The sequence below is a fragment of the Alligator mississippiensis genome, chromosome 5, assembly GCF_030867095.1.
Source record: "Alligator mississippiensis isolate rAllMis1 chromosome 5, rAllMis1, whole genome shotgun sequence".
Taxonomy (NCBI): Eukaryota; Metazoa; Chordata; order Crocodylia; family Alligatoridae; genus Alligator; species Alligator mississippiensis.
In genome coordinates, this window is record NC_081828.1 from 44375363 (window position 1) to 44387134 (window position 11772).

Consider the following 11772-nt stretch of genomic DNA (forward strand, 5'->3'; position numbering starts at 1 on the left):
ACTCTCTGTCTGGACATTGTCAAGAATCACTGAGACAGACATTTGACTGGGATGGTTTCATCAGGGATGATCCTGCCTTGAGCAGGGGGCTGAGACTTGATGACCTCATGGGGTCCCTTCCAGCCCTATTTCCTATGATCGTAAGAGAAGAAGCCAACACCATGCCAACACCAAGTGACCATCACCAGTGTCCCTTGACCTACAGTGTGGGAACTGCTGCTCTCTGCTGTGCATGTCTGGAAGGCATAGAAATTCAAAGGAAGCCCTGTACACACACACTTTTAATCAATAATAGTAACTTTGGGAGAACAATGCAAGTGCTGACACTGAGATCAGAATTGTTAAACTGACTTCAGACTAGGAAAGAGAAAAGAGAATGAAAGGAAACAAGCCTCCGCTTGGAAGGGATGTTCCTGCATGGGGTCCATTGGGGTCCTATGTATAATTAGCAATATTATAGCAGCATTTGGAGTCCCCAAGTGAGATCACAGCTAGCCCCACTATGCTAAGTGCAGTATGTTAAGTAAGAGACATTCCCTACCCAAAAAAGCCCATAATCAAGAGAGATAAGGAGGTAGGGGAGAAGGAAAAGCACAGAGTAAGAACATGACTGGGCCAGCAACATGCCACAGGTTAATGGCAAAGCTGGAAACAGAAGCCAAGTCTCCTGATCCTTAAAGCCAGTGCCCTAAATTACTAAGCCACAGAAATCCTCTCCACTACCATATCTCACGGTGTTTAAAAGTCAGACGTGAGCACTTATATTTTGGAGCTTTTAGCCTATTTTCTTCCTTAATTTCATCCACTTCCCTTCCCTTCCTAATTCAAGATGCACCGTGAGATGAGCCCCCTACTAAAACATCCTCTGCCAGCTACCCTGAGTGCTGCTCCTCAGTCGCTTGCCAGTCTTTGTGCCCGATTCACACAGCAGCCCTATGTGCCTCCCCTTCCCCCACAATTATCGAAATTCTGTTCCCACCTTCATGCCCCTTGTCCTGGTCACCTAAACACTTACAACTGCCAAGACTGAACCAAATCCCTGGATCCAAACTCCTCACATTTCTAGGGATCACAATCCAAATACAGGCATCTGCCTAACTCGTAGTGAGAGAGAGCAATTTTTGCAGCTTGGTCCCAGCCTGAAGAGCCAATTTCGCCATCATTTCATGGTGGCCCTGCCCCCGAGTGCTGATTGGCTGAAAGGCATGAGGCAGCCTCCACCTTGACTGGGGGCTGCCCTTCATGCAGCCCCATCCTTTGGTGCCAATTGACAGAGAGGCACAAGGGGCAGCTGCCCTTCGTGCCACCCCATTAGCTAGTGCCTTCTCCTCCGGGGCGGGCTGCATGGCTGGGTCGCAGCAGCAGCAGCAAGGACTGCTGGCTCCCACTGGGGAGCCAGCATTTTATTTTTATTAAGGTTTTGGTTTTTTTGATCTTCTGGGAAATTACAGCCAATGCCACTTTTCATGGCGGCTGCAGAGATCCCCGTTTTTCATGATTTCCACAAAAATCGCAAAACTGCGATTTAAGTTGCAAAACCATGATTATCCATATGTCATACCTCACCCATGTTTTCCTAATGGACCAAACCAAAACACTGGATCCACAGCATCCAACTCTGATGTTGTGGAGTTGAAAAGACTGCCATAATTTGAACAAAGATCTGGATTTCCAAGCTAATCCCACCTTTACAATAAACTATTTGGGGAAAAAAGGAGGATCCAAACCTTTGCTTCCCCCATTCCCTGAATATGAGGAAAACTCAAATTTAATCTCTCAATTACAACCATTATGGAGGAGCAAACTTAATGCTTAGTTATCAAACTCCAAGTTGCCACCCTCCTGAATGAGAAGAGGTCAGTTCCACATATAAAAATATTATTTATTTATAGTATACATTATAGATATATAAAATATATATTAAAAGGAATGCATCAATAGTTACTTTTCTGCTCAAGTTATGTTTCTTTGCAGCATGTTAGGCAAGGCCTGGTTTTCACTTTCCACCCTCTCCGGACACTGCTGGGTGCCAGGAGAGTCAAATGTCATATACCCGTTTTTTCCTGAGTGAGTCACAGAGCTGGGGGTGGGATGTGGGTGACACACAGAAGTGGGGAAGATGAAGCAAGAGGTAACCAGGCTGTACAAGGAAGCCAATGGGTATCTGCAGCCTTTGGAGTACTGGCATGGGCAAATTGGAGGCACTGTAGAGGGCTGGGAGGACCTAATTGGGAAGGAGAGGAAAGTGCAGAAGTGGACATAGCTCCCTGCCATGAAGGTTGAGGTCTGAAGTGGCTCAGGACCAGAGTCTCCAGAGCTAAGGAAGGTGCTGAGGTAGATTTGGGGAGGGGGAAGGGAGAAAAGGAACAGGAGGAAGCTGGAGAACTGGAGCACAGTTTTTTCCTGTGGGAGGATGAAGGGGAACTGGGACTTGCACAAAACCCTCAATAGTGATAGATTTTTATGGGCCAAATTCTCACCAGTTTCTTCTCTACTGACTTTAGGTGTTACCAACAGCAAGTAAACGGACCTTCTGGGTTCAAAAGCCAATACGCTTTGCTCCTCATTTACCCCAAGGCATTTTCTCACTGTTGGAATATGCCCAAGTACATGATGCAGTGCTGCGTATGGCAGAGCAGCAGTCAGAGAGGAGGTTCACCCTTCTTTCCAGCCTGTTTTCAATATACCAAATGTTCTGGGTAATTTATGAATATCCTCCTCTGTAAGACACTACCTGTAAGAGCCCAAGAACAGAATCTGATCCTGGGAAATAAGTCAAACTTCTCCAAATCAAATAGGAAGAAAAAGACTTTTGGGAGGTGAATTTTTTTCTTCTTTTCTTTTTCTAAAAATCCTTCTACAGTTAAACCCCCCACAGGCATATCTACACAAGACCCTTACTGCACAGTAGCTTGTTACTACTGTGCAGTAGCATCACCAGGCATGAGCCATGACATGACATTACTGCACAGCAGTTATGAGCTACTGCGTAGTAACCATCACTGGGCAACAGTGCCGGGATGCTACTGCGCAGTAACTCCGGTTACTGCATGGTCATCATGGTCATTTAGTACCTGGTTATGCAAGTACTAAATAACGGCACAGTAACAACTGCACTGGGTGGCTTGTGTAGACGCACCCTGGAAATACTTGCAGCACATGCAAGAGCAAGGGTTAAAGGTGCTAAATGCCCATGAATAACATAACTACATAATCAACAGTCACTGCCTGTGCTGGGCAGAAAACTCCAGTGTCAGTAAGTTCTGCTAAGGCACTGAGTAAAAAAAAAATTCAGTTGGAGAACAAATGAGTAATAAGAGGGGGTTTCAGCAAACCAGGAAGATTATAAGAAGACCCCAGACTTCATACCGCTTCCATCTACCTCCCACACACACATACACACATGTAAACCCTGTCCACTCACATACACCCACACTAAAAACAGAAAAAACAAACCCACAACCAACATACTCTCTTGCACACAAACAGAAACATCCACAAAGCCTCTCCATGGGCCTAATGGCTCCTTCAGTAGGTACACATGGTGCAAATCAGATTATCACAGAATCTGGCCCAGTGCATCTGCATTTTCTCAGGTAGCAAGCACTCTTCTTGAGCAAGTAGTGAGTTTAAAGGAGGCCTTTGTGGTGCTGCAGTTTTTCCTGCTACTCTGTTAGGGTTGTCGTAGGACAATTCAGGGTGAGTTCCAAGAATCAGGTTTAAATCCTTTTTTGAGTCAATTCAGCTGTCCGATACCAAAGGCCTGATGGTGGTTTCCTGAGGGGCCTCCTGCAGTAAGACCCTGTGCTAGTGCGCAGCTCCTGTGAATGCTTAAGTCCCTGGTGTGTATTTGCTGAAAGCCACACACCAATGAGTAATCCCTAAAGTTTAAATACACCAAAAAATGTCTTTGATTCTTCAAAATGAACCAGAGCAATTCTGGAGACATTGACATACAGCCTGTCCATTCTGGTGAGGTTGAACAATGCCCCCAGGTAGCTGTTCCCGGCCCACATTTTCTGAGTCGCACAGTAATTCATCCTTCTGTCCTCCATTAAAACCTGGTTCCCTGGATAACCTGGGTTTCGTTTGTAAACAGTATGGTCCAAAGGCTGGTTGTTGCAGACCTCACCTCGGAAGAACACACTGGAGTACACAAAGTACAGGCCAGTTTCATTAATCATCAGGCTTCCTTGTTTATACTGAATGCTGGAAGTGAAGGCATGTCCATAGATGGCCTCCCATTCCAGAGGAAGGCCTTTCTGACCAGATTTGCCTAGAAACAAAGATGAACAAGAAGCTGTTAGATGAATACATATGCCTAACGGTTTTCAAGTCCCCACTGAAAGTAATTTGGGCAAATCACGTAACTTCAGCTCCTTCATCTGTCAAATGGAAATTACACCCACTGACTTCAGAAGTGGGTGCTGTGAAGTTTAATTTCTTCATACACAGCAAATGTTGCTTCTCTGCCCTCAATCACCTACCCGTTAAGTGTACTGCTTTCCTGACCTCTTTCTTTTCCATGATCTTTTCTGTTGCATTTGGAAGCCCTGCATAAAAATAAAGAAGGAGTTAGCTGCAAATTCTGTGAAGAGGACCTGATAATGAAATGACATTAGAAAGGGACACTCCTCATGGAATTAGAGAGACAGATTTACTATGGAATAGATAATGCAAGACATCCTGCAGGCATTAGTAACTATGGGACTATCTGCTGTGGGACACTATTCAGGTAAATACTGTAGCCTGGAAAGTTTAAAGAGAGGACTGTTACTATAGAAGGATCAGAACAAGTTAGAAAAAAATACATGAAGGGACAAGACTTTGTGATTTGAGAGAGCAACTGATCACCAGATGGGTTAAAAAAAGGATTCCCCCCTGCCCCCATGATATGCTACAGGACAGCATTGCACAAATAGCTGCACTTCTGGGCTTTGTTCTGACTGAATCACTCTCATAGTCCATGCAGAGTATAAGCCCACATCACTAATAATAATAAACTAAACTCTCTTCCAAGCTGCCAAAGCCAAAAATGACCTGGCAGCAATACACAAATTATCTACAATTAGTTTATTATGGCCAAGGACTAATGTCCCAATTGCAATGAGCAGATTCAAGGTGCCAGTCAACACTCCTGCAACTTCTAGCTCTGGGAGGCCACCTGAAGACTTCTTATACACAGCTCTTAACTATTAAGTCTTTGCTACAAAGGGAGGTAGCATAAAATTTTAAGGGGGCTGTAAAAATGTAAGGCAAAAGCAGATAAATTTCCTAAGATACCAAGTAACTGGAAAAACTGTGTTAGGTGAAGAGTCTGTAGTCTGATTTAGACCCTAGTGGAGAGCTGAGTCAGTTGACCATGCGACCAGTACAAGAAAAGTGCACTGAGACTAAAGTGCCCCATGTCAGCTAGTTTTGGCAACAGCTTTCCAAAGCAAATGTGCACTATAGGGACCCAGATACTTGTGGGTACTATTTCCCCTGTAATATTTAATTCTAAAGAATTTGTGGATCAGCATTTGTTCTTTGAGATTATGGCTGTGCCAAGAGACCCAAGGAGAAAGTAGGGTCTCCTTCTTCAAGGCACTGAATGTGCAATTAAGCAGACAGTCCTCACTCCCAAAGGCTGATAAAGAACCTAAGTTACAACTAGAATTGTGGGGGAATCAGAATTTCCATTTTGCAGGAAATTCCCCAATTTCAAAATTGCATCAGAACAAAACCAAAACATTTCAAAATGTCTCAGAAAACAATATTTTGAGGAATACAAATTGTTTCAGATGCATCAAAATGTTTCATTAAAGAAAAAATTAAAAGACGTTTTTAGATTCAGTTGTCTATCCATTTTCAATTTGCAATTCATGACAGAAAAATCAAATTTGAAAAATGAAAAGTCATTCTGAAGCAAAGAATCAAGAGAGCCTTCCCAAAAAGGGGTTGCTTTTTTTTTTTCCTGGCGTGAAGTTTCATGAAAATGTACATGTTCCCATGGTAACTTTCAATTTCATTGAAACCATATTCTTCAAATCTTAGGAAACTTTGGGGCAATTTTGGTTACCCCAATGGAACATATACAGAAGATACTTAAGAAAATTATGTTGTACTTTAAGGGAAAAAGAAAAAAATAACCATCAGGGAGGAGGAAGACAAATAATAGTGTTAGGCACCCCTCTCTCCTTACATGCATCACTTATAGTGTAATAAGGAAGCCAGGGTTGTATTTGTAGCAGGGTTGGTCTGAGACAAAAAGAAATGTAAGACTCTAGACCTCTTGGTTCAGAGACAACACCTTTTATTACACCAACTAAAGAACTGCAAAAAAATTATTTTTTTCTGCAAGTTTTTGGGCAAGCACGCCCTTCCTGAGACTCTCAGGGAAAATTAAAGATGGTAAAAAGTCCCCATAGGTAAAGAAATAAGCTTCATTTTTGCACAGAGGCAGCTGAAGGTGGAAGTCTATTCCTCTGGGTCCAGACATAAGGAAGCCAGACATTTCATTAATGAAGCGCAAGCTTCACAAGGGGCTGGCATCCAAGTCAGGATTCGGTTGCTCCTGGGTTTTCAGGTCTGGGAACCTGGGCTGGGCCCATCTCTCATCAGTGGTCGCCTGGCCTGTCTGCACTGGGCACGCTTCCTTCACGCAGAAGAAGAGCGCTGGGGTCCCCGGGCCCTTGTGACCCGCAAAGGGACACCTGCTCCTCTGCCCAAAGCGAGGAGGCACCTCCTTGCCGAGGCAGCCCAGCGTCCAGGGCGAAGCCTGCCCTGTGGCCCAGGAGAAGGCAGGAGGCTCCCCAGTGACTACAGTATTGCGACGTCCTGCTGCCGGTGGGCCACGGCTCACCCCAGAGCAGGCGAGGGAGGGCTCAGACGTCCCCGGCCCAGGGGCTCTCACCTGTGTGCTTCTCCGCAGCTGGGGGCAGGTGCCCGGGGCTGGTGGCCTGCCAAGAGAGAGGGACACTCAGCAGGGGACCACAGCATCAGGGCCCCAGCAGCCCTGCCACAGGCGGCCTCCCTCCCTCCGCCTTACCTCCCGCAGCTCCGCCAGCTCCTTCTGCAGCTGCACGATCTGGAACAAGCCGAGCCCCGCTCCCGCCAGCGCCAGCAGCGCCAGCAGCGCCAGCGCCCACAGCGCCAGGCCGGGGCACGGGCCGCCGCCGCCCCTGCCCCCGCTCCCGCTCCCGCCGGGGCTGCTGCGCTTGGCGCGGGGCCTGGCCGGCACGGGCGGCGCCGGCGGCGGCGGGGCACCGCTGTCCACCCACAGCTCGGGCCGGGGCACGTAGCTCAGGTTCTGCTGCACGGCGGGCAGGTGCAGGGGCAAGGGCAAGGGCAAGGGCAAGGGCGCGGACGGGGCGGCCCGGGGGGGCTCTGCGCGGCGCCCCCCGAAGCCCGCCCAGTCTCTGCCTGCCTGCATCGTCCCGCCGCCGCCCGCCAGACTCTGCAACGCGGCGCCGGCGGCAGCAGCACCAACCCCGCGGCTTCCGCCCCCGGAGCCTCAGCGCCGGCCCCCCGCCCCCGCCCGAGCAGCCGCGCTCCGCACCCAGCGGGTCCGCCCGCACGGCCACGGCCACGGCCACGGCATCCCAGCCAAGTCCGGGGACAGAGCAGGTCAGATTATCTTCATCAGCGTAACATACAGATATCTATAGATAGCTCACAATGAGAGAGAGAGATCTCACAATAAGACAGACAGACAGACAGACAGACATATCTATCTATCTATCTATCTATCTATCTATCTATCTATCTATCTATCTATCTATCTAATCACAAACTGCTTAGGGAGCCTCGCAGGGGATATAATGCTGAAAGGAAATCAGCACAGGTTCATTGAAGGTAGATCCTGCCTGACTAACCTTGATCTTGTTATGACCAGGTCACAAAATGCTTAGACGCAGGAGTCAAGATAGATGTCATCTACCTGGACTTGAAGAAGGCATTCGATACGGTATCTCATTCTGTTCTCATAAATAAACTGACAGGCTGTGATGTAGAGGATTACAGGGTCAGGTGGGTGGCAAATTGGCTTAGGGTTCACACCCAGAGAGTGGTGGTGGATGGGTGGGTATCAACCTGGAAAGATGTGGGCAGTGGAGTCCCACAAGGCTTGGTCCTGGGACCAGTGCTGTTCACTGTCTTCATCAGTGACTTGGACGAGGGCATAGAGAGCATCCCGTCCAAGTTCACAGATGATACCAAATTATGGGACAAAGGTAACACACCAGAGGGTAGGGAACAGATCCAGGCGGATATGGACAGGTTGGAAAAATGGGCAGAACGAAATAGGATACAGTTCAACAAAGACAAGTGCAAAGTGCTACACTGGGGCAAGAAGAACCACCAACACGCTTACAGGCTGGGGGATGGCCTTCTCAGCAGCGCAGCAGCGGAAAGGGGTCTTGGAATCATAGCTAACTCCAAGAAGAACGTGAATCATCAATGTGACGAAGAGATCAACAAGGCTAACCACACTTGATCAGGCATTAGCAGATGCATGATGAACAGGTTCATGAAGGTGATGCTTCCTCTCTGTGTGACACTGGTCAGGCTGCAGTTGGAGTACTACGTTCAGTTTTGGGCGCCGTACTTCAAGAGGTTGTTGCACCAGATGACAAGGCTAACCTATTTAACAATTTATTTGCCTCCATTTTCCTGAGCACGGACCAGATCAGCCCATCCGCCGGGACCCCCTCAGGCCCCAGGGGAGGTGCACCTAGGCCCAGGGTCAGTGAGGACCTCGTCAGGAAACTTCTGGAGGGACTGGATGTATTTAAATCAGCTGGTCCTGACGACCTCCACCCCAGAGTGCTGAGGGAATTAGCAGAGGTCATTGCGGGACCCCTGGCATGGTTTTACGAGCGCTCATGGTGCTCTGATGTGGTGCCAGAGGACTGGAAAAGGGCCAGTGTGGTTCCCATTTTCAAAAAAGGGAGGAAGGAAGACCCAGGAAACGATAGGCCAGTTAATCTTACCTCGATCCTGGGGAAGCTTTTTGAGAGAATTATCCTGGTGCATGTCCACGAGGGGCCAGCAGGGGAGGTTATGCTTAGGGGCAACCAACGTAGGTTCATTAGAGGCAGGTCCTGTCAGACCAACCTGGTGGCCTTCTATGACCAGGTCACAAAATCCTTAGATGCAGGTGTAGCAGTGGACCTAGTCTTCCTGGATTTCAGGAAGGCCTTCGACACGGTCCCTCACCCCATTCTCATTAAAAAACTAGGGGACTGTGGTGTCGACACCTACACAGTTAAATGGGTCACTAACTGGCTGGAGGGCCGCACCCAGAGAGTGGTGGTGGACAGGGCATTTTCAACCTGGAGGGATGTGGGCAGTGGGGTTCCCCAGGGCTCGGTCCTCGGACCTGCACTGTTCAACATCTTCATCAGCGACTTGGATGAGGAGGTAAAAAGCACCCTATTCAAATTTGCTGACGACACTATGATGTGGGGGGATGTGGGCATGCTAGAAGGGAGGAATAGGCTGCAATCAGACCTAGATAGGTTACAGGGGTGGGCAGATGAGAACAGGATGGGTTTCAACACTGACAAGTGCAAGGTGCTGCACCTGGGGAGGAAAAACCAGCAGCAGACCTACAGGCTGGGGAATTCCCCTCTCATCAGTGCAGAGGCAGAGAAGGATCTTGGAGTCATTATTGATGCCAAAATGAACATGGGCTGACAGTGTGGGGACGTGGCCAGGAAGGCCAACCACACCTTGCCATGCATCCATAGGTGCATCTCGAGCAGGTCCAAGGAGGTGATCCTCCCCCTCTATGTGACACTGGTCAGGCCGCAGTTGGAGTACTGCGTCCAGTTCTGGGTGCCGCACTTCAGGAGGGATGTGGACAGCATTGAGAGGGTCCAGAGGAGGGCCACCCGCATGATCAGGGGGCAGCAGGGCAAGCCCTATGAGAAGAGGCTACGGGACCTGAACGGGTTCAGCCTCCACAAGAGAAGGCTGAGGGGGGATCTAGTGGCCTGTTACAAACTAGTCAGAGGGGACCAGCAGGCATTGGGGGAGTCCCTGTTCCCCCGAGCACTACCAGGAGTGACTAGAAATAACGGTCACAAGCTGGCAGAGGGTAGATTCAGGCTAGACATCAGGAGGCGCTACTTCACAGTCAGGGTGGCTAGGATCTGGAACCAACTTCCAAGCAAAGTGGTGCTGGCTCCTACCCTGGGGGTCTTTAAGAGGAGGTTAGATGAACACCTTCCTGGGGTTGTTTGACACCAGTACTTTTTCTTACCATGGCAGGAGGTCGGACTTGATGATCTGCTCAGGTCCCTTCCAACCCTACTGACTATGAAACTATGAAACTAAGGGATGTGGAGAATCTTGAGAGGGTTCAGAGGAGGCCACTCATATGATCAGAGGCCTGCAGGCAAGGCCCTACGAGGAGAGACTGAGGGACCTAGATCTCTTCAGCCTTCGCAAGAGAAGGCTGAGAGGTGATCTTGTGGCTGCTTATAAATTCATCAGTGGAGGGCAGCGGGGAATAGGAGATACTCTGTTTACTAGGGCACCCCCTGGAGTAACTAGGAACAATGGCCACAAATTGACGGAGAGCAGATTTAGGTTGGACATCAGGAAGAACTTCTTCACAGTAAAGTTTGCCATAATCTGGAATGGGCTTCCGAGGGAGGTGGTGCTCTCCCCTACACTGGGGGTCTTCAAGAGGAGACTGGACTGTCGGGACCCAGGGCAGCTGGCCAGCAGCTCTCCCTGACTCCCACCCGGGCAGATAAGGGTCCGGGGCCTTAGAAGGCCGTCAGGCAGGTACTTGTGATGCTTGGAGTGGAATTAATTAGGCGGACGCTTATCGGTTGCAAAGCAAGATTATTTACTCACGCCGTCAAGGTGGTGAATAGCGGAGGTCAGAGATACTTGGTTAGTTACAGCTTAAGGTTCGTAGGTCATAGGTCGGTCTGCATAAGAGTTCATCGGTCAGGCAGATAAATGGAGAAAAAATCGGGCCGGCAGGTCGTTGATTTACGTCTGATTAGGTCGAGACGGGGGAGATTGACAAGTGATCAATTTGTCAGTTATTTTCACGCATACGTTCAGAGGTTTTTCAGGTGTGTGTGCGGAGGTCTCCCCTTCTTCACGGAAGTGAAGACGGGTTTTATTTGTGTAATAGCCAATTGCTTTTCGCCACGTCATAAATTTAATTAGAATCGCCAATTATCTAGCGGTCTTCACTAGGGTGTTATCATAGGGTTACTCCTTGTTTTCTTTGACCAATTATAATAATTTATGTACAGCACAGAAGGCTAAGTTTTATCTCTGTTAGTGGCGCAGCAATAAATTTCTTTTTGACATGCGCAGCAAAAAAGCGGTTACTATCATTATTGTTAACCCTTAGTTAACCTAGTGCAGAAAAAAACTGTTTTGAATGGTTTTACTTGTTTGTGACATGGGCACTACTTAATTTGGTTGTGACATGGACAAGCACCTGGCTGGGGTCGTCTGACCGCCGCGCTCTTTCTTGCCCAGAGCAGGGGGTCAGACTCGATGATCTACTGAGGTCCCTTCCGACCCTAACATCTATGAATCTATCTATCTCTCTAAATATCTAATTGTGAGATAGAGAGATATCTCATTGTGAGATATCTCACAATAAGATAAAGAGAGATATCTCTATCTAATTGTGAGATATCTCTTATTGTGAGATAGATAGATAGATAGATAGATAGATCTTATTGTGAGATATCTATCTCTCTCACAATAAGATAAATAGAGATATCTCACAATAAGAGAGAGAGAGATCTCACA

The 11772-nt window shown here is 48.2% G+C and overlaps 1 protein-coding gene across 1 annotated transcript; it reads right to left on the reverse strand.

Annotated features, from left to right (window-relative positions):
• Nucleotides 1-1861: 1861 nt before the first annotated feature.
• FASLG (Fas ligand) lies at nucleotides 1862-7446 on the reverse strand. Its single transcript, XM_019486488.2, has 4 exons — nucleotides 7031-7446; nucleotides 6896-6941; nucleotides 4488-4553; nucleotides 1862-4276 (listed from the first exon to the last, which is right to left on the reverse strand). The coding sequence occupies exons 1-4, from the start codon at nucleotides 7412-7414 to the stop codon at nucleotides 3882-3884; spliced, it is 891 nt and encodes a 296-aa protein (XP_019342033.2). The 5' UTR covers nucleotides 7415-7446; the 3' UTR covers nucleotides 1862-3881.
• Between the last annotated feature and the right edge of the window lie 4326 nt (nucleotides 7447-11772).

Bases quoted from the DNA above. Each gene is read 5' to 3' on its own strand.
- FASLG (XM_019486488.2), bottom strand. From the start codon at position 7,414: ATGCAGGCAGGCAGAGACTGGGCGGGCTTCGGGGGGCGCCGCGCAGAG. The intron at 6,942-7,030 runs GTAAGGCGGAGG...CTCTCTTGGCAG, and splicing joins AGCTGGCGGAGCTGCGGGAG to GCCACCAGCCCCGGGCACCT. The intron at 4,277-4,487 runs GTAGGTGATTGA...CTTTGTTTCTAG, and splicing joins GAAAGCAGTACACTTAACGG to GCAAATCTGGTCAGAAAGGC.